A 24983-nucleotide genomic window follows, 5' to 3' on the forward strand; every position below is an offset into this window, starting at 1 on the left:
AAGGGCTTAATGTAATTTTAGGACTGTATAAATATAACTACTCCTTAAATAGGGGCAAAGAGCTCAGCACTGCTGCTGGGTAGAAACAAGGTGCCAAGCAGATAAAACAAGGTGGTGGGCCAAATTTGGCCCATGGGCTTTGTGTTGGCCACCTGTATATTAAGTACAAACAGGTCTGTGGTTCTTTCTTTTTTTCTTTTTAATCCTCACCCAAGGACATTTTTGTCATTACTTTTAGAGAGAGAGGAAGGGAAAAAGGAAGGGACAGAGAGAAACATCGAAGCAAGAGAGAAGCATTGATTGATTGCCATCTGTATGCACCCGGACCGGGGATCATTCACACCCGGACTGGGATCAAACCTGCATCCCAGGTATGTGCCCTGACTGGAAATTGAGCCCACAACCTTTTGGTTATGGGACCATGCTCCAACCAACTGAGCCAAACTGGACAGGGCCTGTGTTTCTTTCTAAAATCAAATTCCTTGAGGAATGATACTTTACATCTGTACCAAATTACATGTGTAAATTGTGCCTTAATTTCAAGCTCTCTCTTTGGAAATGCCTTTCACATTAATAGTTTTCTAATGGTGTTTTAATCAATAGGAGTATTAGATTTGGTGTTCACATGAAACTCTTCTAACAATTCATCAAAACATTTCATTAAAACAAAATTATGAAAGTCAGGAAAAAGTTATGAAATATAATTTGAGACATAGGATTAAGTAAAATTTCATTCACTTATGTTTATCTTTTAGAAATATTTGCATAGAATCCTCATCCCTCAAAATTTAGGGTTAATTTTGGTGGCATTAATATGCATGGTTCCAGTATTCAGTTCCCTTTATTTATTATTTGCACACAACCTACTTCCAAGAGAGATTTGAAAGCAGCTTCTTCAATGAGGACTGTGGTGAAGCTATAAAAACTCTCACTAAAAATTAAAATAAGAAAGTCTAGTTACTTGGACCCAGAATTGAGCATGATAAGCAGATTTTCTGATAAACTTGGCTATTGTTTGTTGAGTCAGACAGTTTCTTTTTTTCTTACAATTAAAGACCTCAGAGAGTGAGCCCTATGCTGATGCGTGGTTGTGCTCTTGCTCTAGCTTTAAGTGAGCCAAGTTCTGTCCATGTTTCCCAAAGGTCCACCAGACAAGACTCCTCCACCAACTAGACCTCTGCCCACAGTGCCCCCACACCGCTCCCTCCCCCCAGCTGACCCCCGGAGGAATGACAAACCCAAGCCACCCCGGCCACCCACGGGGAGACCCTCTTACCCAGGGGCTAAACCCAACATCTGCGATGGCAACTTCAACACACTCGCCGTTCTCCGCCGGGAGATGTTTGTGTTCAAGGTAGGAGCTGCTTTTTTTTTTTTTTTTCATTTTAATAGCAGATCAAAAGTCTACAGTGACTCTGTAGACAACCAGTTCCCATTCATTTTAAGACGCTTCTCGGGTCTTTCACAGGTTCTAAGAAGCTTCTTAAATAAACGTATACAAGGGTTGAAATGCCTAGCAGAACACAATGTATTATTTTATTTGCAAAATGCATTTGTGTGAGCAGGGGCTGAAATGCTTGGAAATGTAAGGGTTAGGAAATGCTTCATGCTAGGAACAAATAAACAAGCCTTATTCACAACATGAATAGGAGTTAACAGGGACAAAGCTGCTTGGGAGGGTACTCTATCATAGTTTGCATGTTGACAAGATCCCTCTCATTTCATGACCATTGCAGCATTGTTTCTAGGAGGAGTGCTGATCATCTTGTTTGGGGTTTACAGGTGGCCTTTGAGTTAAATGTCCTCTATGAGATCATCATTTAGATTTTTCATACATATATTGCTGTGTTCTAGAGTCAGGCATCTATACCTACCTAATTCTTAATATTTTTTAGAAGATCAAAAGTGTAAGCTGATTTTACATTTTGCTAAATGTGTTCTTTAATGCCATTGAGTACTCAGACAGTAACACTAATAATGTATTAAAATAAGTTACAATATTGAAAAACTAATATAGAATAATATTGAAAAGTAATTTTCTCCCTTAATATCTGTAAACTGATCTTAAAGATTAAGAAAAATGTGTGTTATGTTGGCACTAGAGTATTAAAAAAGCCTCACTTTTGCCAACAGTATCCATTTAAAAGTAAAATAATGAGCCCTCTTTTTTGGTACATACTAATAAATAAATAATGAAATATTGTCCTATTTATACAGAATTTCCTATCTGCCAGAGGCTACACTTTAAAAATATAGATTTAATATAATTTTTATAGACAAAGTACTCTGCTTTCTTTATTAGATAATATGATTTAGATTTGATAGAATATATATCAGAGTGTTGTGCTTTCTAGGAAAAAAAATAGATGCTCTTGCTAGAAAACTCATGAATATATCTTTAAATTCTATAAATGCCCTACAATGCTTAATCAAATATTTCCTTTTTTGTTTAAGCAGAGTAATAAATTACAATGCAAAGAGTAAACTTTCAAAAAACTTATGAGATATCTGTGGTTTATTCTGCAAGTCACCACATGACAAGTGTAGAAATTTGTTTTCAGTATTTTGGCTGAATTTTGACTTCCAGCTTTATCCCTTGATATCATAGTGATATCACCAAACTGTCCACCTTATCTGAGAATATGATGTGAAATTGAGTCTAGGTTCATTGAGTCTTTTCATTGTTCCTGTCTGTCCAATTATATTCCTAGTCTCAGAGGATATCCATATCTTCATATTTAATGATCATTTCACCAACTTTCTGCTCTGCACATTGTGAAAGCATAGTAAGTGCTCTTGACCGACAAGATGAGGTTCTGTGGTCACTGATCCTTTGGATCAGGGGATCAGGAATGAATGGAAAGCATCTAGATCATCACTCAAGTGCAATGCAGTAGCTACTATTTTCAATATCAAAACAGGTGTATAATAATGTTTAGCCTTTTAATATTTCTCTAAACTCTCCTGTTATGTTGGACATCTTCCTCAAAACTGCCTACAGAAAAGACTTAAACTCTTTAACTTTATTTATTTTTCTACTGGTCCATTTCTTCTTTCTAAGAATAATTTCTGTAGAAACTATCTTCTGGTAGGTATTTCATTCTTTTAATCTTAGCTTGCCCAGTAAATTTGCAATATATAATTTCATATTCATGTGTATTCATCTCTCCTTTCACATAAGGAGTAAGTGCAGAAAGTTTACTAGACACCAAGCATGTGTGGCTATGACTGTGCCCCCTATCTTTATAATGCCCATGCTCTATAAGTAAAGACAAAAATGAACCTAAGGTTTGCAACGTCAGTAATAAAAGGTGCTACATAACTTGAAAAGAAAGTGCTGAAGTTTGATTGAACAAATCAGGAAAACTTGACTGAGAAAAGAATTATGCTGAATTTCAGTAAAGCAATTTCTTAGGCACATTAAAGAAAATGGGGACTTCCGCCAAGATGGAGGCATAGGTGGAAACACTGTGCCTTCTCCCACAACCAAGTTTGAATACAACAAAAGTTTTGGAGAACTAGGACACACCCAAAGACCAGAAAACAGAATTATACGGAAGTCCCACAGCTACTAACCTTTCAACAGGGACGGTAAGAGAGGCGGAGCCAGCAGTGGAGCTGCGTGGGCAGGACAGAACCCCCGACCTAGGCCCGCAGGCAGCCCGGAACCAGTCGGGATTAGGGGCAGACTGACCAAGGTCGCACATTCGTGCACAGTGAGATGGACCACGCAGGCCTCAGGGGGCGAACCCAGTGGTGGAGGGCTGACAGCAGTGGCACACTCGCATGCAGTGGAACGAAACGCGTGGGCCTGGTGACCGTGGTGGCTGCGACCCCCTGGTGACCTGGGGGTCGCGGCATCAGGTGGCAGAGGGAAGCCATTGTCCCTCTTTGATCCCGCCCCCAAATACAATGTCACAACCCAGTGACTGAGTTGCCCTGCTCTGGTGAAAACCTAGGGCTCCGATCCTGCTACTTAACAGGCATGAACAGCCCAAAAGATGGCGCAAGAGGAACTCAAAGTCCCAGAGCCAATAACTCTAAGCGAGCAACAGATTGCCAGCCTCTCAGAAGCCCAATTTAAGATACTATTTATCAGGATGCTCACAGAATTGGTAGACTGCAGTCACAAAATAGAGGAACGTATGAAGGCTAAACTAATTGAAATGAAGGGAGATGTCCAGGAAACCAATAGCGATGGAAAGGAAACTGGGACTCAAATCAATGGAATGGACCAGAAGGAAGAACGAAATATCCGACCAGAAAGGAATGAAGAAATGAGAATTCAAAACAATGAGGAGAGGCTTAGGAACCTCCAGGACATCTTTAAATGTTCCAACATCCGGATTATAGGGGTACCAGAAGGGGGAAGGAAACAGCCACGAGTGGAAAATGTATTTGAACAAATAATAAAGGAGAACTTCCCCAGTCTGGCAAAGGAAATAGACTTCCAGGAAATCCAGGAAGCTCAGAGAGTGCCAAAGAAGTTGGACCCAAGAAGGAACACACCAAGGCACATCATAATTACATTGGCCAAGACTAAAATGAAGGAGAGAATCCTAGAAGCAGCAAGGGATAAGGGGACAGTCACCTACAAAGGAGTACCCATCAGACTGTCAGTGGATTTCTCAAAAGAGACCTTCCAGGCAAGAAGGGGCTGGAAAGAAGTATTCCAAGTCATGAAATCCAAAGACCTACAGCCAAGATTGCTTTATCCAGCAAAACTTTCATTTAGAATGGAAGGACAGATAAAGTGCTTCTCAGATAAGGTCAAGTTCAAGGAGTTCATCATCACCAAGCCCTTATTATATGAAATGCTAAAGGGACTTATATAAGAAAAAAATGATGAAAAATATTAACAGTGAAAAGACGGCAAACACACAGTTATTAACAATCACACCTAAAATAAAAGCAAACCAAGAGGACAGCTAGATCAGGAGTGGAACCATAGAAATGAAGAACACATGTAGGGTTAGAAACAGGGGGTGGGAGGAGGAGAAGGGGGGAGAAGGCACAGAAAATAGCATAGATGGTAGGTAGAAAATAGATAGGGGGAGGGTGAGAATAGTGGGGGAAATATAGAATCTAAAGAAATTGAGACACGTGGTTATAAACTAAGGGGGGGAGAATAGTGGGGGAGGGAGTGTGCGGGCGGAGGGGAATGAAGGGGGGAATAGAACAACTGTAATGGTATAATCAATAAAATATATTTAAAAAAATAAAGAAAATGGTATTTGGTGTACAAAGAAGTTAGTATATCGAGGGAGAGAAGATAGACATGTTAACTGTAGTACAAAGTGATACATGATATAAATCAGAAATATGTAATATTGGATCAAAGTGAAGAGAGAGTAATTGTGTGACACCTGCTCTTAGTTCACAGGGGTCATGAATTCTGGGTAACTAATATGTTCCTGGGTATACACTGGGCACTTTACATTCATAATCTCTAAACCTCATAATAAAACTACGAGATAGATAGTGGTCGCTGTTTTACAAATGAGTAAACTGAGTATCAGAAAGTTAAGTAGTCAATCCAGGTGATAAGTTTTATAAGTAGTCAGTAGTTGAACACAGATCTACTTGATTCTAAAGTCTGTGTTTTTGACACTAAAATTTACTACCTGAAAGATTTAGGGAAGGTTTTCAAAAAAGTAAACTCCAAACTTGATTTTTAAATAGTAAATATTCAAGCCCTGGCCAAGTGGCTCAATTGATTAAAGTGTTGTCCTGTGCACCAAAAGGTTACAGGTTTAATCCCCAGCTGGGGTCCAATTGTTTATCTCACATCAATGTTTCTCTCTCTTGCTCGCTGTGTCTCTCAAATCAACAAAAACATATCCTCCGGTGAAGATTACAAAAATTAAGCAGCATATATTTGGGATATATGTTTTGAGCCCCTACTGTGCAGTGCTACTTTAAGCACTGGAAAAATAGCAGCAACAGCCCAACAGGCTAGATCTGGATCCCTGGGGCTGACATTCTGATTTTCAATATGGCTGGGTGGCTGATCACATCAGATGGAGGGTCCCCATGTCCATGAGCAGGAAAGCCTTCCTATGACTGAGCCCTCAATTCTATTTTCCTTTGTCAATAACTTGTAATCTGTCTGCTGCCTGGGTACCTACATAGTCTAGATGACTTTTGTTCATCTGTAATTAATGTCATTCTCCAAACTTTGCCTTTCTGCCCACCTCCTGTGCTTACCTGTCTTTTTACTTTGCCTTCCACAGACACAGCCTTTCTTTTCATCATTTGCTCCTTTTTATGGTCTCCTCTATTATATTTTAGGATCACCCACTATTTTATGTCACTCTTACTAACGTAGCTTTGTTCTCTACTTCTCTTCACTATACATTTATGACACAATTTAGAAACCTTATTATCTCCTCAACACTCACCCAACACTCATATCACTTCAGCATTTTTAATATTTTATTTCTTTTCTTTTATTTTTAGAGAGATAGGAAGGGAAGGAGAAAGAGAGGGAGAGAAACATCAATGTGTGGTTGCCTCTCACATGGCCCCCACTGGGGACCTGGCCCGCAACCCAGGCATGTGCCCTGACTGGGTATCGAACCGTGACCCTTTGGTTCACAGCCCACGCTCAATCCACTGAGTTACACCAGCCAGGGCTCACTTCAGTTTTAATGCCATTCTAGTTTGTAAAGATTGTCTCTGTTCACAGCTTCCCTCCTCATGCCTTCTGTGTGTGCCAACCTCCACCCACTATTCTTCAACCAGAATCTTCTAGTGGTTTTCATATTTATTCTCTGCATCCAATCAACATGTTCATAATGCTTGTTTTTCTATTTCTCTGTGATGTGTCCACCAACTGGAGTGTAAACTTATTCAGAGCAGGGTTGGTTCACTGGGCTCCACCAGGTTTGAGCTGATAAACTGGAGTTCAGGGTAATGGTTATTTATATAAACTGTAGCCAGTTGCCTGTTTATACAGCAGTAACTGACCCTAATGACATTACTGAAAGTATTACATTCTACTAGTGAGTTATTTCTTGGCCAAAGATTTCCATTATAATTACTTACTTAAATTCTATATGTATGATATTTTTTAGGTTAAAAAATCTCAATGCAAGTAAAACCTAATATCAGCAGGCAATATTATTTTCTTATTGAAAAGGAATCTTTCTTTATAACAAGAGTTTCACCATAATTCTTATTGGTAGCAAGCCTCTTAGGGAATTTGATTTACATTGAGCTTCTGAGGCACTCATTTAAATAAAGCAGAAAGTGTCCTGGGTCTGTGTTTCTATATGAGAATAGAAATAAAATATATATTATACCATAATCATAATGAATAATGTTCTATTCTTACACATTAGAAAGTTCAGTCTTCCTTCATCTTCATAACCTCTGGGGAAAGAAAGCCACTGAAAACAAGGAAATGAAAATCCAAACGAAGTGCCCAGGCACAGAGAAATAAAATATTGATAATGAAAGATGCCTTGTCCTTACTTTAGAGGTGATTTTAAGAGTGGTCCCTGAAGAGTCTAAGCTATGTGTACCTGCCACACAAAGCTGCTGTTGTGACTGTGCTGACAAGGTGGTTCATGAATGGTGTCAGAATTCCTTGCATACAAGATAAAAACATAGAATAGTTAGTTATTGTGTAATGTGAAAAAAGGAGAATTGGCCAAGCTTGCACAGAATATATTTCAGCATCCAATATTTTGCTATATATAAATGAATGCAGTGGTACCATTTTATTCTTTAAGCCAAGGATAGGGAGAAAAACTGTCTCTAACATCTGGAGTTGTTTTAGTGAAAAAAAGTCCCATTCAGCTCTTGACTAATTCTTAATATATCAGGGGGGACCACAGAGACCAGAGATTTACCCTGATGTTGGAAAGCTTAGTGTTAGGAGGTGAAGCTGTGCAACAACATCTGAGGAAGCACATAAAGGTGTTTCCAGTTAAGCCAGAAGAGCAAGGCTCCTGTTGTCAGTAAGGAAAGTATTTCATTATTTACACTGCCCATCCCACAAGGATAATCAAAACAGCACAAAAATCATTTGGTTCTTTTTTCTTCATCAAATTCTTTTTTGTTAATTTGTCACAAAACTATTTCTTCTTAAATACGACCATCTTCACTGATGACAACCCACTTAATTCTACCAACAAATCACAGTTCCCGTTATTTCCATAGAAACACACTTGCCCAGATTAGGCCTCATTAACACTGGCTGAGCTTCCACTGAAGACATAGTGTCCCATTAGCCAAGCCTTGTAAGCATAGGCAATGACCCAATCTTTTTGTCAAGATGATGATTTCTTTATAAAATAAAAGATTTTATATAAGAAATACAAGAGAGAGAGGGATTGATGGATTTAGAGAGTGAAGAATAGAGATGCTTATTGAAAAAGAGTATAAAGGTAGGAGCTTTCACCCTCAATTATATTTCAGTAATATATTTTGTGACTAAAGTCTTCACAATTGATCAAAATGAACATTTTTTTTAAAAAACTGAACTTTGAACTCTTCTATCCAGTTTGATATTATCTCTTGGTATTTCATGCCATGAGCTTTACTCATTTCTTTCATTTTACTTCATTATAATTTTTCTTCCTTTGTTGCATATTATTTGCTTTCAACTCTACTGACCACTAAAGTATTCAAGAATAGAAAACCCTAGGGTCCAAGTGCTGACTTCTAACAATCCCTATGGTTGCCATAGTGAGAAACCATGAATACTAGAATCACCAGGGTGGGCATCTGTGTTTGGCTTTGAAAGTTCATATTTATGCCTTTATCCCAGGAGAAATGAGTGTGGAAATGTGTGAGGGTTCCCACTTGACCTCTCCACCCAGGTGCCAACCCTAATCTTCCTTCACAAACTTACTCCCGCTTCTGTATTTCTATACAAAAAAAAGGGGGGGGGAACTCCATTTTTCTGCTTGCTCAGTAAATAAATCCTTAAAAGTACAGCCACATCAGTTGCATCTACCTTCAAAATATACTCAGAATCTGAGTATATTCTGCCCTCTCCCACTTCAGCAATCTTATTAAAAGTTCCCAGCATCCCACCTCATATTGTAATACCCTCCAAAGTGGTTTTCTGCTTTCTCCCTGCCCCTTCAACCAGCCTGAATACCTGTTACATGATTTTATAAGAACTACCTCACAACTACTTACAAAACCCCTTTGATGTCTGGCTTAGAATAAAGGCCAAAGTTCTTATCAGACAGTCCCGCTCCTGGGTCTATATCTAAAGGAAATAAAATCACTGTTTGGAAGAGGTATCTGCACCTCGTGTGTGCTTCACATTATTCACAATAGCCAAGACATGGAAACAACACAGTGTTTATTTTCAGATGAATGGATAAAGAGGATGTGGTACATATATACAATGGAATATTATTCACCCTTACAAAAAGATGAAATCTTGCCATTTGTGATGAAATAGATGAAACTGGAAAACATACTGAGAGAAATAAGCTGATACATAAAGAATAATATTACATGATGTCACCTAGGCATGGAATCTGAAAAAAGTCAAACTTTTAGTAACAGAGTAAAATGGTGGTGACCAGGGGGAGGGGAAGGAGAAATGGGAGATTTGGTCAAAGTGTAAAACTTCTGGTTGTAAAATGTGTAAGTCCTAGAGAGTTAATATACAGCATGGTGACTATAGTTAATAATAATATAATATTTTTAGAAATAATAATGTATTATTATCTTGAAATTTGCTAAGAGAGAAGATTTCCTATGCTGTCACCACAAAAAAAAGGTAACTGAGGTAATGAATATGTTTCTTTTTTCCACCCTGAAAATAATTTTATTTATTTATTTATTTATTTATATTTAATTATTTTTCAAGTACAGTTTTCTGTCTTGTATTCGGAGCCCTGCTCCCCCCGCAGCACTCCCCACCTCCCTCCCATTTCCTCCACCCACCTTAGTTATTGTCTATCTGTCCTTTATACTTGTTCATGTCAGTCCTTCCCCTTTACCCCAGTGATTCTCTCCCTTCTCCCCTTTGGGCCCTGTCAGCACCTTCTGTATTTCAGTGTCTTTGGTTACATTTTGCTTGCTTGTTAATTTTGTTGTTTAGATTCCTGTTAACGGTGATATCATATGGTATTTGTCTTTCAACACCTGGCTTATTTCATTCAGCATAATGCTTTCCAGTTTCATGCATGATGTTGCAAATGTTAGGAGCTCCTTCTTCTTTTCTGCAGCATAAAATTCCATTGTGTAAATGTACCATAGTTTTCTGATCCAGTCATTGACTGATGGGCATTTAGGTTGCTTCCAACTCTTGGCTATTGTAAATTGTGCTGCTATGAACATCGGGGTGCATAGGTTCTTTTGGATTGGTGCTTCAGGGTACTTAGAATATACTCCTAACAGTGGAATAGCTGGGTCAAAAGGCACATCCATTTTTAGATTTCTTAGAAAATTCCATACTGTTTTCCATAGTGGTTGTACCAGTCTCCAATCCCACCAACAGTGAACTAGAGTACCCTTTCCCCCACAACCTCTCCAACACTTGTTGTTTGTTTCTTTTTTATGGTAGCCATTCTGACTGGTGTTAAGTGGTATCTCATTGTGGTTTTCATTTGCATCTTTCTGATAGCTAGCGATATCAAGCATCTTTTCATGTGTCTCTGGATCCTCTGTATGTCCTCCTTGGTGAAGTGTCTGTTCAAGTCCTTTGCCCATTTTTTAATTCGGTTGCTGGTCTTCTTTGAGTGGAGTCATGTGACTTCTTTGTATATTTTGGATATTAAACCTTTGTCTGAGGTATCATTGGCAAATATGTTTTTCCAAACAGTCGCTTATCTTTTCATCTTGAAACTGTTTTCCTTAGCCATGCAGAAGCTTTTACTTTTGATGAGATCCCATTTATTTATTCTTCCCTTTATGTTCCTTGCTCTAGGGGACAAGTCAGTAAAAATCTTGCTGCGTGAAATATCTGAGATTTTCCTGCCAATGTTCTCCTCTAGGGCTTTAATGGTTTCACAGCTTATATTTAAGTCTTTTTTCCACCTTGAATTCATTTTGGTGTATGGTGTAAGTTGGTAATCAAGTTTCATTTTTTTGCATGTAGCTGTCCAGTTCTCCCAACACCATTTGTTGAAGAGGCTATCTTTACTCCATTTTATGTTACTGCCCCCTTTGAAGAATATTAATTGACTGTAGGGACTTGGATTTATTTCTGGGTTCTCCGTTCTATTTCATTGGTCTGTGTGCCAGTTTTTATGCCAGTACGAGGCTGTTTTGATTACAGTGGCCCTGTAATACAGTTTAATATCAGGTATTATAATCCCTCCTACTTTGCTCTTCTTTCTCAAAATTGCAGCTGCTATTAGGGGTCTTTTATGGTCCCATATAAATTTTTAAAGTGTTTGTTCTATGTCTGTGAAATATGCCATTGGCACTTTAATAGGTATTGCACTAAATCTGTAAATTGCATTGGGTACTATGGACATTTTGATGATGTTAATTCTTCCAATCCATGACCATGGTGTATGTTTCCATTTGTTTGTGTCTTCATTGATTTCTTTCTTCAGTGTTGTGTAGTTTTCTGTATACAGGTCTTTAACTCCTTGGTTAGGTTTATTCCCAGATATTTTATTCTTCTTTTTGCTATATTGAATGGGATTTTTTTCGTGATTTTTGCTTCTGCTATTTCACTGGTAGTATACAACAATGCCTTTGATTTCTGGATATTGACTTTGTATCCTGCTGTTTTGCCAAATTCATTTTTAGTTCAAGCAGTTTTTCTGTAGAGGCTATAGTTTTTCTGTAGAGGCTATAGGATTTTCCATGTACACTATCATGTCATCTGCAAACAATGCCAGTTTTGCTTCCTCCTTTCTGATTTTGATGCCTTTTATTTCCTTTTGTTTTCTGATCGCTATGGCTAGAACTTCCAATACTATATTGAATAGAAGTGCTGAAAGTGGACAACCTTGTCTTGTTCCTGATCTTAGTGGAAAAGCTTTTATTTTTTGCACATTGAGTACGATGTTGGCTGTAGGTCTTTCATATATGGTCTTTATTATATTGAGGAATGTTCCCTCTATTCCCATTTTGGTGACTACTTTTATCATAAATGGGTGTTATACCTTATCAAAAGATTTTTCCTCTTCTATTGATATGATCATGTGATTTTTGTCTTTGCTTTTGTTTATGTGGTATATTACATTTACTGATTTATGAATATTGAACCATCCTTGCATCCCTGGGATGAATCCCACTTGGTCGTGGTGTATGATCTTTTTGATGCATTGTTGGATGCGATTTGCCAATACTTTATTGAGGATTTTAGCATCTATGTTCACCAGCCATAATGGCCTGAAGTTTTCTTTCTTTGTTGTGTCTCTATTGGGCTTTGGGATTAGGATGATGCTGGCTTTATAAAAACAGTTTGAGAATTTTCCACCATTTTGGATTTTTTGGAATAGTCTGTGAAGAATGAGGGTTAGTTCTTCCTTTAAAGCTTTGTAGAATTCTCCTGTGAAACCATCTGGTCCAGAGCTTTTGTGCGATGGGAGTTTTTTATTACTTCCTAAATTACATCTGCTGTTATTGTCCTGTTCAGGTTTTCTGCTTTCTTTCGTTAAGTTTTGGAAGATTATATTTTTCTAGAAATTTGTCCATTTCACCTAGATTTTCAAATTTCTTGCCATACAGCTCTGCATAGTAATTCCTGACAATCCCTTCTATTTCTGTGTTATCACTTGTAATCTCTCCTCTTTCATTTCTGATTGTTTATTTGGGTCTTCTCTCTTCTTTTCTTGATGAGCCTATTTAAAGGCTTGTCTATTCTGTTTATCTTTTCACAAAACCAACTCCTGGATTCACTGATCCTTTAGGGTTGTGCTTTTAGTCTCTACGTCATTTAATTCTACTCTGATCGTGGTTATTTCCTTCTTTCTACTTGCTCTGGGCTGTCTTTGTTGTTGTTTCTCGTGTTTTTAGAGGCATTGGCTTAGGTTGTTTGTTTGAAACATTTCTATTTTTTTTTAGGTAAGCCTGTATTGCTATTAAGTTCCCTCTCAGGGCGGCCTTCACTGTGTCCCATAAGTCTTGGGTTGTTGTAAGTTCATTTTCATTCGTTTCCCGGAACTTTTTGATTTCTTCTCTAATTTCTACCTTGACCCATTTGCTGTTTAATAGCTTACCACTCAGTCTCCAAGATTTGGGATGTTTTGGGTTTTTTCCCTTGGGGTTAGTTTCCAATTTCAGTTCCTTTTGATCAGAGGAAATGCTTGGTATGATTTCTATTTTCTTAAATTTGTTGAGTCTCGTTTTTTGTCCTACAATGTGGTCTATCTTTGAAAATGTTCCATGTGCATTTGAAAAGAATGTGTATTTAGCTTCTTTGGCATGAAGGACTCTATATATATCAATTAGGTCCATTTCATCTAGAGTGTCATTTAGTGCTGCAATATCTTTGTTGATATTTTGTTTGGAAGATCTGTCCATTTTTGATAGTGGGGTGTTAAAGTCCCCTACTATAATTGTGTTGCTGTCAATATCTTTCTTGAGGTTCTCTAGGATTTTCTTTATATATTTGGGTGCTCCTGTGTTGGGTGCGTATATATTTACAATGTTAATATCTTCTTGGTGAATTCTTCCCTTGTGTAATATGAACTGACCTTCTGGGTCTCTCTTTATGGACCTGTTTTTGAAGTCTATTTTGTCTGATATTAGAATTGCTACCCGGCTTCTTTTTCTTGTCCATTTGCTTGGAAAATTTGTTTCCATCCTTTCACTTTTAGTCTGTGATGGTCTTTAGTCCTGAGGTGGTTCTCTTGTAGGCAGCATATGTGTGGGTCAGGATTTCTTATCCATTCAGCTATTCTATGTCTTTTAATTGGTGCATTTAATCCATTTACATTTAAGTTTATTATTGAAAGGTACTTATTCATTGCCATTTGTGTACCTGTGTTCCTCTCCGTCTCTCTCTTTTCCTTCCTTTCCTTAAAGCAGCCCTTTCAATAATTCTTGTAGAGCTGGTTTGGTGGAGGCATATTCTTTTAGAGTTCTTTTGTCTTGGAAGCTCTTTATTTGGCCTTCTATCTTGACTGAGATCCTTGCTGGGTACAGTAGCCTTAGTTGTAGGCCTCTGTTTCTCATTACTTGGAATATTTCTTGCCATTCTCTTCTTGCTTGGAATGTTTCCATTGAGAAGTCAGTAACTAACCTTATTTGGACCCCCTTGTATGTTACTTTCTTTTTCTCCCTTGCTGCCTTTAGGATTTTCTCTTTGTCTTGGAGGTTTGCCATTTTAATGATGATGTGCCTTGCAGTAGGCCTCTTTGGGTTCCACCTGATTGGGACTCTCTGCGATTCCTGGATTCTTGTGACCTTATTTCTCCTCAACTTAGGAAAATCTTCCGTGAATACTCTTTCAAGTAGGTTTTCTATCCCTTCTTCTTCTTCCTCTCCTTCTGGTATTCCTAGTATTCGGATATTATTATGTTTCTTATTGTCTTCCATTTCTCTTAAATTCTCATTTTTTTCTGATTCTCTATTCCATTACTTGGTCCGTCTGGGAGATTCTTTCTATCCTGTCTTCGATCTCACTTATGCGATCTTCCGCCTCATCGATCCTACCCTTCATACCTTCTACTGTGTTCTTCAGTTCCGTAATTGTATTCTTCATTTCCTCTTGGCCTTTACTGATGGTTTCTGCTTCCTTTTTCTTGTTGGTATAGTTTGCATAGAGTTCATTGTAGCTCCACTGTAGTTTCTGTTAGCTCGTTGTAAGCTCTTTGAATTTCCTGATAATCAGTGCTTTGAATTCAGTACTGATAGTTGACTTACCTCTATTTCATCTAACATTCTTTCTGAGGTTTCCTCCTTTTCTTTCATTTGGGGATTGTTTCTTTGTCTTCCCATTTTTTTGTGATACTCTTCTTTTTGGCCTTAGCTTGTTCAATTGATCTGTTTTGGTTCCCTTCGTTTATGGTGTGAACTTCTGTGGTAGGATACCTGTGAAATTCAGTGATGCAGTCTCCTCCAGGTATCTTGGTGTTCTCCGCTTCCACCTACTCCTTTACTTATTGTGTGTTTATGATCAGTTGGAGGGGGAGGCATGTGGTTTATGATAGCAGAAGATTATTTTATGTTATTTACAGACACAGTCAGTAGAGAAGATATAGAAAATCTTTAGGCTATGTATAGAGTTAACTGTGCTCTTCCACCCAGCTTGCTACTTTTAAGAAAGGATGGACATAAGTTAAGTCTCTTGTTAAGGGGAGGGGAGACTGGTGAATTGTATCTAGAAAGCAGTGTGCTTGCGGGTGACCAGATTTTGAGGTAAGGTGAGAGTACAGGTTAGTAACTAGGTGCAGTGTGTGAGTAAATAGAGTAATATAATTCAGGAACCTGTAAGGTGGTCTAAGGTCCAAGAGATGTGGTATGAAGTGTTGCCATTGTATAGAACAGCTCTTATTTACAATAATATTGGAGCAACACTCACATGATACACTGTTAGTGATTTGTCTAAATGGGGGTTATAGATCTTGGGTAGTATGCCAAAGGAAAGCAAGTGAAGTATAGAAAATTAGTCATGCATTGTGGAGGAAATAGCAGTGGGAACCTATCAGGTAGTACAATATAACCAGCCAGGACTAAGAAACTTATACAGAAAGAGGAGGAATACAAAGATATTCTTTAAATAAAAAAGAAATAAGAGTAATGTAAAATAATAATAATACACCTAAAAGAAATCTAAGCAACACACAAACAAACAATCCAACACACACTCACACATACACACACAAGTCAGGAGAAAGGAGGAATAAGCGAAAAATTGGGGAAAAACGGAAGGACTAAAACCAGACAAAAAGAAAAAGAAGTGAGTGACAGAGTATTGAAAGATAGAGCAACAATACAGTTTAAAAGATATAAGATTACTTAGAAAAGAAGTTGAGAGAAGAAAAAAAGGGAAGGGGAAAAAGAACCACACACACACACACACACACAAAAAAAAACACCCTTCCTTTGTCAGTTTCAAGCTGTCCAAACCTGTTTTTCTGGTTGTAGCCAGTGGGCCTCTCTGAGGGCAGGTATTCAGGTGCGCACGCTCATGCATGCGCTAGCTAAGCTACCAGATCGGGATGTGGGCGCTCACACCCCTGGGAGGCTGCCTGTGTCCCGAGGTATCTGGCACTGTCCTTCTCAGTCCTGTGGTGGGACCCAGGTGTTCCCACCCCTCCCCTGGATTGCTGCTGGGTGGTTGGGCCATGAGGCAAGCTGCTGTCGCAGAACACTTCAGTTCACTTTCCAATAGAGACTTCTCCACAGAGCCTGCCTCTCAGCCCAGCCCAATCCCAAAAGATCGGCAACGACAGTGTCCTTCTTAAATCCCCCGAGCTGGTGGGCTGGTGGGCTGGTGGGCGGGCGACCGCAGAGTCTGCAGTTGAACAGGGCCCTCCGTCCTTGCCACCCTTTATGTTAACTTAAGCCCACGGATCTCTGCCCGGTATTAGCCAGCCTGCCTAGACGGGGAGGGGGGAGTCAGTTCTCTCCCTCGGACCCTGTAGCAGGCCCATAGCTCCCACGGAGTCTGTTGCCGGCCCACCGGGTGCTGGGCCTCTGGAGTTCCCTCCTCCATAGGCGCCCCAGCCCTCTGTTTCCCACTGATGGTGCCCACCCAGATTGCCCACCACTTCTCGCCCGTACTCACGCATGGCTGGAGGTCGTCTGCCTTGGGCATGGCGTGGGCTGCTCCGTCAAGGAGGCCTCTGGCGCAGCCGCTTTTGTTCTCACTCACCTTCTGGAGTCCTTGCGGACCTGCAGTTGTCTGGTTCCTCTGTCACACTCTCTGGTCTCTTATTTTCATAAATGTTAGGGAATTGTTGGTCGATTATGCTGCTCTTCAGTAGATCCACCTGGATTTTCTACCAGATGCATGGGAGCTGGGTTCCCTCTGTGCTACTCTGTCGCCATCTTCATGTTTCTTAGTTTGATTGTGGTGATTACCTTACAATCTCTGTTTACATTTTATCAAGTTGTACACTTTAAATATACACAGCTGTTACTAGTTCTGTAAAAACTTCGATAAAGTTGAGTGAAAGGCTGGGATTCTTTCAGCTGCCCACAGACTACGAGACCAACCCATTTCCATCTGCCTCTCTGATGTCACCTCCTCTTTCATTCTGAACACATTCACTTACTCAATTTCAGCCACACCTGTCTCCCTGTAGGTCCTGGAATTTGCTAGTCACTCCTCATTTTCCAGGTCCTTCCATGTCAAATATCAGATAGTCATGCAGTTTCCAGATTTCTGTACTCTTTGTGAAGAAATGGAAAACCACATCCATTATCTGTTTCTGTGCATGTTGTCTGCTGTTCCATATGTCTCCACGGGGCTAGATATGTGAAAGGAACAACAATATTTGCAGAAATTCAGAAAAACTCACTGGTTTATACATACTTTGTGTCATTTAGTGATTCCAAAGGATGCTTTATCTTCTGCGATTGAAAGGACCCTCTCCCAGCTTACAGCCTAACAATGTTCCTCATTCCTGCTATGTGGTCTGGTATTGTTCACATTAGGGTGGGATCACACTTCAGCACCTATGTTTATTGCTAGGCTGCACAGTGCCCTAAACAGAGCAGAAAATAAATACCATTATGGATCTCTGAGCTCACTTTCCTCATCTGTTTATTGGCTAATGAATTACATAATCAGTTTATAGAAGCTCAGGAAGTGATAACTACTATGTAGAAAGACAGACTGGCCTTTTGAATCACTTATTATTTCCCTTTACATTCCCTTGCTATTTGAAGTTATTTCTAAAAATAAATTTTAGCTAAATAAAGCACAGAAAAATGGCTCTATTTCTTAGAGTTTAAGGGAAGGTAAAGGAATGGCTTACTATTGTTCATATCACTTTACTCGGTGAAATGATGAAAAATATTCTGCTGGCAGAAAATACAAAAGGTGTTTCTAAACAAAATGTACTTAGAAATCATACAACTCATACTCCATGTCACACGTAATTCTGTACTTCCAGGAGATATTACTTGATCATGATAATAGCATATTAATTCAGACAGATTCTAATGAGACCAAAGGAATCATCTCTAAGATAGTTATCAAAAAGCTAATGACAAATTCCCTGTGCATTAGAATGAAATCATAATCCTTCAAATACTTTAGGTAAACATTTGAGGAAGCAAGTAGAACTCTGAGTAATTATGAATTTTATGCCATTATAAATAGATTTTGAAAATATTTGTATTCAATTGTAGTTTAAGATTTACTCCTTGAAGCCTTCAGATTCTTTTATTACATTTCCTGACTGTTTATACCTTGGAGCCAATTGGTTGATGTTCAGGAGTATGGATTCAGTCACCTGGATGCCAACTCCCTCACTAATCACTTTATTTTGGGGTGACTTCAAACATTTTAAGGACATACAATATTTGAATACTACTTTTGACTCAGTAAAATTAAATGTATTAATAATATCAAATAATATTTAATGTATACTTACAGTGCATAGTTTATAGACTACCATGTTTTATCATGTACATCTATCTTATTTGATATAAATTTATAATGTGGACAGGTCAATTATATGTAGTCACATAAAAAGATTTCTGAAAGTATATTGTAACTGAATGCAGGTTTGGCTGCCTGCCACTATGAAAGTCAATACTTGAGAGGCAGGTGCTAATGTAAAGACAGATACCATATGATCTCACCTTTAATGGGAGCCTAATCTACAAAACAAACAAACAAGCAAAATATAGTTAAAGACACTGAAATTGAGAATAGGTTGACAGTGAGCAGATGGGAGAGGGGAGGAAATTTCAGGGGAAAGGGGGAAGGGTTTGCAGGAACAAGTATAAAGGACTCATGGACAAAAACAAGGGGGAGTAGAAATGGGAGGGACATAGGGAGGGCTGGTGGAGTAGGTTGGGGTGGGAGTAAAAAGCAGAAAACTGTACTTGAACAAGAATTAAAATTTTTAAAAAGGAAAGTGGTTTATTTGAAGATGCTGGCCATCTACAAGATGAGGGACTGATCACAAAGCCCATTTCCATGTCTCTTTGGAAGTGAACATTTTTTATAAGGAGAGAAATGGGAACAGAGAGAAGAGATCAGGCGAGAGGGTTGAAAAATTCTATACATGCAGACTAGCACAGTCCATTCATAAGGCAAGTGATGGTCTGGTGTGTGTCATCTTGGTTTAATCATCTGGATTCACATCAGCCTGGCTTCACATCATCCCGGCTCCATGGATGAAGGTCACCAAATCTCCCAGAGCTTGGATGGCTGACGGTCGGAGTCTGTATCTTTTGAAGTTAGTTTCTGGGATTCTTATGTAAACGTTCTGTTAATCTATAAGACACATATTTGTCAGAATCAGCACTTACAGAAAGAATGTCAAAAGAACAATGGGGTGGGTGACAATTTCCCACCGTTACAATTTTCATTGTTTCATATTCATTACGAGCCAATGTGAAAAACCCTTTATTTCATAACAATATGAATCTTCCTTTTTTAGAATTATTAATAATCTTAAACTTTTCCATATGAACATATAATCTTTATTTTTCCATGTTTGTCATACTCTATATCTTTATTTTGAGATATTTACATAGAAATGGCTCCTAGTTATACAAGCACTAATGTTTTAATGCAAGATTAATGAGCAGAGTTTAGTTTAAATTTATACTACACATAAAGTAGTTTATTTATTTAATAAGTTTTAAAAGTAACACATTTTTAACTTTTTCCTTCATATTTGACATTTGTGACAATGCTACTTGGACCTTTTCTGTTTCAATAGCACAAATTAGATTTATCCTTTCCATTTCTTTTGTTAAACCTTCAGTCAACAAAGATGTGATTATCATTTTCCTTAGTGGGTTGTGTGAAGTAATTAAACATTTAGCCAGCTCCTCAAATTCCCTAGAAGCTCCTATTTATTTGTTGTAATGCAGTCTTAAATGTATAACTATTTAAAACCAAGTAAAACTATGATTTCAAAATTTTGGGATAATGTACCTAAAAGATGAAAATGAACAGAAAAAAATAAAACTGTAAACAATATTAAGGAAAGATGCTCTGAGCATCACAAAAAATTAAAATTTAGCTTTCTAAATAAGCATTTAGACTACATAATTGAACAAAACTTTCTTACAAAATAAACTTGTAAACTTAACTTAATTAGTCCATTAGATGCATTCAATAAATAATTTTTCAACAAACACTGTATGCCCAACTCTATCTTCTCTGATTTTAACTTCCAGTAAGAGGTTAAACACTGACTGTTTTGTTTATTCTTCTATATGTGCTTCTTATGTTACTTTAAACTTTCAGAACATCATATAGATTATGTTTATTTGAGTGATTATTTTAAGAAACTATAGACAATATCATAGCAAGTGAGTAAATTTGAAAAAATATTTAAGATATAAATTACAGCATTAGTATGCCTTACAACAAACAGAAAAATATGCATAATTCCCAAAATAATAATCATGTATTATTTTTCATTCTTAAAATAATGAAGTGATTTTAAAATGAACAATGGTGTTCATTGCATCTTTCTTGTCAGTAGGTAAAAGAATTGCAAACAATACAGATTGTCCAATATTATGGTAGTGGTGTAGGAAATAATAGTGACTGCATGAATTTAAGTGGAATGTAATGCAATCACTTGAAAGTTTAATTTTGGAGAATGCATGAAACAATGAGGTATGAATATAATGTATACACAAATAAAAAGGTAAAATATAAAAATGTATGTGTCGTGAATTACATTGTTCAAAATATATGTGTTGACAAGGCATAAAAATTCTAGAAAAATAATGTCAGGCATATTGTAGAGTAATGGAATTGTGAGTGGATTTTTAAAATGTGTACTGTTGTGATAATGTATAGACGTTTAATAACTAAAAATATACTGGAACTGAAAAAGATAACTGAAGGTTGTTATGTAATTGATGGTAAAGCCACATCATTTTAAAAAACTATAGGTAGGCAAAAATTATTAAAGTTTTCATTGGAATTTTCCCTTAGACTATGACTAAGAATGGTCTTGTTCAACTGACAGCAACAAGTTTCAATAATATAATTCAACTCATATTACTGAATATAAGTTAAATGTGGCTAGCAAGGATGTCCAAGGAGATGGTGCTGTACAAACTTAATGAAGTCATTGTAGACCTTGACGCATGAAAGTGAGTGATGAGGCTAGAGAGACATAGGCAGGACCTCCTCACTGAGGATCCTGTGAGCCATGTTGGGAACTTGAGCCTTTGTTCCACAGGTCAGCTTAGCTGCTGACAGAATGAACAGGCAGTAATCAGGTGGAAACATGGTGCAGGGGACCGGGCTTAGGAGAAACATGGAGCAGATATTGGCTCCTGAGACATATGAGCCAAGGAGAGCCTGGTCCTAAAAGATGAGTTTGATGTGACTGACAGCACAGAGAATTAAGGATCAAGACAGACAGCAGTTTTAAGAACTGCAGCTCTTAAAACTGCAGCTCTTAGTCCTGCACCCATGACTGGGTGCTAGACACTGAACCAGAGGTAAACATCAGGGTGCTAAAGTTGTGCAGGGAACCAGAAAGGACCATGAAACCAGATGATGGTCCCACATGGGTTAGATAAGAAGTACTGGTGTAAACAGAAGTTACAATGTTTTCTGTCCTCCCTACAACGAATATTTACTGAAACTTTATTCAGAAGAAAGGTGCATCACAGCCTTAATCTTCTTTGTAGAAGAATAGAAAGACTTATAGGGAATTACATGGTGGTGCTGAGCCAAATCCCGCATGGAGCACTATGTGCATTCCCTGGGTTGCACTACAAAATTGTGGAGCACAGGTCATGGTCACATAAGTGGGGCAAAGACCACTTATGTTCTAGAGCTGATGCTCACACCAGCTGATGTCAGAGCTGGCCACTCAGTCATCACACACCAGCTGCCCTAGTCATAATCCCAAAATTTCTTGGAAGAGTGAGAGAATATTTTTGAATTCTGAAACTGTTCAGGCAATACTATAAACTATCTTAAAATATCTTCATTGTGTATATCAACTGCATTTTCCTACTTATCCTATAAATAAAAGATCAAATAGAGGACCAAAAATAAATTATGTGATTAGGATTCTGAATATGTATCTAGAGATTGAATATTATGTACCATTCCATAAGTTAGATTTTGTTAAAATACTTAATAATGGGTATATCCCTTTTTTCAGCATTTCTAAGGCAAAAATCAATATTAAACAACAGCAAAATTTATTTTGTCACAATAATGGTGATTAAGGTACAGAATTCATTACAGAGAATCCACATGTATTATTTATAGAATGAGATAAATGTAATAATTATATAATTCTGAAAACATCTAAAAATGTTCACAGTTTAACAGAAATTTTATTTACAAATTTACAAACTTGTTCACTTATTTTGGTTTTCCTTCTTATTAATATAATTTTCATAATATTATACTTGGGTTTGCTTTCCTGTGTTTATGAGAGCTGCTTCGTGTTGGCAGAGAGCACTAAAATTTTCTACGTTGCTTTCCTTTTCTTCAAAACAATGAGTGTTATGCATTTACACTAAGTGTTTGGTTTCAGGTTTTTTTCAGATCTGTTTATTACTTACTTGACAGTTACAATAAAAACTTGCTGTTTTATGAAGAATTGGCCTAGCCCCAAGGGAGGTCCCTTTTACTGGCTTTGTAGAGGTATCCAGGTCACACCTGAGAATGGTGTATTTTTATATGGTGGAATTGGCTGCCTCAGGAAAACCGATCTGATGATTTAGTTTGGGGTGGGGGCTCTGGGTTATGCATTGTCAGTTGACCTACATAAAGAATTCTGCCATATGGGCAATCAGTCAATCAAGCATCAACACAAAATAAAGCTGCAATAAAAACTCTGGACATGGAGGCTCAGGTGTGATTCCTGGTTGGCAGTACCCATGACATTGTCATATATTGGTACCAGGATGGTATTCTACCTTTAGGGCATGGAGCTTCTCAGATGCTACTTTGTGAATTCTTTTGGCTGATTTTGGATCTGTAAGAAATGATAACCCCAAGTATAATAGTTTTTATTGTGTTTTTTTGGTATTTCAACTCTTAGAATGATTTGTGGAACCCCCAAATGCATTTGGTGTAGAAGTGACATTGTTGGGGTCTTCCCTGTAACTCAGCAGTTGGACCTCCTTGCAGTTGGTGAGGGAAGTCTTGGGCAGTCTTAACAATGTGGAGGACTGTGCCTTTAACTTCACAGTTTGAATAATTGTAGGAATTTGACATATCCAAATTCCCCAAATTTCTTAAGTTCTATGAGAGCTCCACATTCTTTAGTTTAAATTATTGTCTTAATAATTAAATAGAATATTTGAGAAACATGAATTTACATAGAAACAATCTTTGACTACTTATTTACTGAGGGTCAATATCAATCATATTCTAATTCAACTTAAAAATTCATTTTTTTCTTTCAAGTACTAAAAATTTAAATTAAACTTGTACAATATTTTCCCTAACTCAGTATATCAAAACTCATATCAGGAAGTTAAAAGAGCAGACATTTCAACAGCAGTCAGCAAAAGGTCAAGTAACCTCAACTACTGAAAACCCTGCTATGTGAAGGGGACTGTTCTATATCCATGCATAGCTAAAATCTAAACTAATATGGGGAAGTCAGATATCATCTCAGAAACTGAAAGTGTCACTGAAGAGGCCATGCATTCAAATTTCAGACATTAAGGTGAGATTGCTCTACTGAGCATAATAAATAAAATCACTTTAAAGTTACAATTTATAATGGTAGAATGTTTTCTATGTTTTAAATTGTGCATGAGTCTTGCTGTGAAATTTGAAAATTAAGATATACACTCACATATTCCATATTTAGGTGGCACTAGCTAGAAGAGCATGTGACTTTCACCTGAGGGCATATATTTTATTAATTCAATCAGCTACCACTGCCTACTGGAAAGGCCTCTGTCTTCCTGACAGGGCAGCTCTGAGCAAACCTCAGTACTACAGTAAATTATACACTCACAAAACACCAGGAATTTCAATTCCTTGTTGTTTGAATTAGTTCTATTTATATTGTTTATTTTGGAAACACCAAAAGATTAAAAAAATGAAAATTACAGCGCTCCTTTAAAGAAACAAGAAAGCAGGAAATGAACTTTTCAGCTTATTTTCAAAATGCCATTTACTATGAAACCTGAATTTAAAATAAGATCACCAAAATGTTCGAAGTGTGGCCAAGTGTGATTTTTTTTAAAAAAAAGCTTTTTATTAATATTTTAATGTACTAAACATCTCTTCCATAAATCTCCATAGGATCTAGAGGAGAAACTTATAATCAAATCCATTAATATGTCTTTATTGAAACTTATAACTGGCCCCAATAACCAGAGTAAAAAGACTAGAAAAATCATGTCAGTTCAAATCAGATTCTCTTTCAAAAATGTGTAGCAAATTAAAGAAACACTTTTGTTTTTCAAATTATCTGTATTTTAGAATTGTGGATACAAGCTTATCTATTTGTATAGCGAATATTGTAGAATGATGTAAGTAAATAAACAACATTTTGACTGTTTTTCCCTTGGCATTATGTCAGGAATAACTGTATTTAGTGTTTCAGAACCTTGTGAGATACAAATAGTAAAAACCTGCGTAAGGTAGGACAAGTTGCTGTGGCTTTTTTATACCCAGCCCTTTATCACTCTTTCCAAGGCCTAGCATAGTTCCTAGCTTTTGGAGCTGAAAAATAGGTTGTCACTAACTGAACCAATTTAGATAACCCATCATTTGGGAAGTCGCTTGAATGCTCATCTAATACCCTTGTTACTGGGCAAAGTGAGATTCAGCCACCTGCTGCAGAACACAAGCGTAACACAATAATTGATGGGGAAGGAAGAAGGTTTTTATTAACAGGGTGCTCAATTTGGGTGAGATGGAAGTTCCTCTGCTCCAAACCATTCCTTTGTGCGAAATACAGAAA

General features: G+C 37.6%; 1 protein-coding gene across 1 annotated transcript in view; it reads left to right on the plus strand.

Moving 5' to 3' along the window:
• Window positions 1-24983, plus strand: part of MMP16 (matrix metallopeptidase 16) — a 278762-nt gene that overhangs the window by 204277 nt on the left and 49502 nt on the right. The window contains exon 6 of the mRNA XM_037050191.1: window positions 1143-1354. Coding sequence (XP_036906086.1) covers window positions 1143-1354 — 212 coding nt within the window. The remainder of the gene's footprint in view (window positions 1-1142; window positions 1355-24983) is intronic.

This window comes from Sturnira hondurensis, unplaced genomic scaffold (genome assembly GCF_014824575.4).
Source record: "Sturnira hondurensis isolate 20B ecotype Veracruz unplaced genomic scaffold, ASM1482457v3 Scaffold0006571, whole genome shotgun sequence".
NCBI lineage: Eukaryota > Metazoa > Chordata > Mammalia > Chiroptera > Phyllostomidae > Sturnira > Sturnira hondurensis.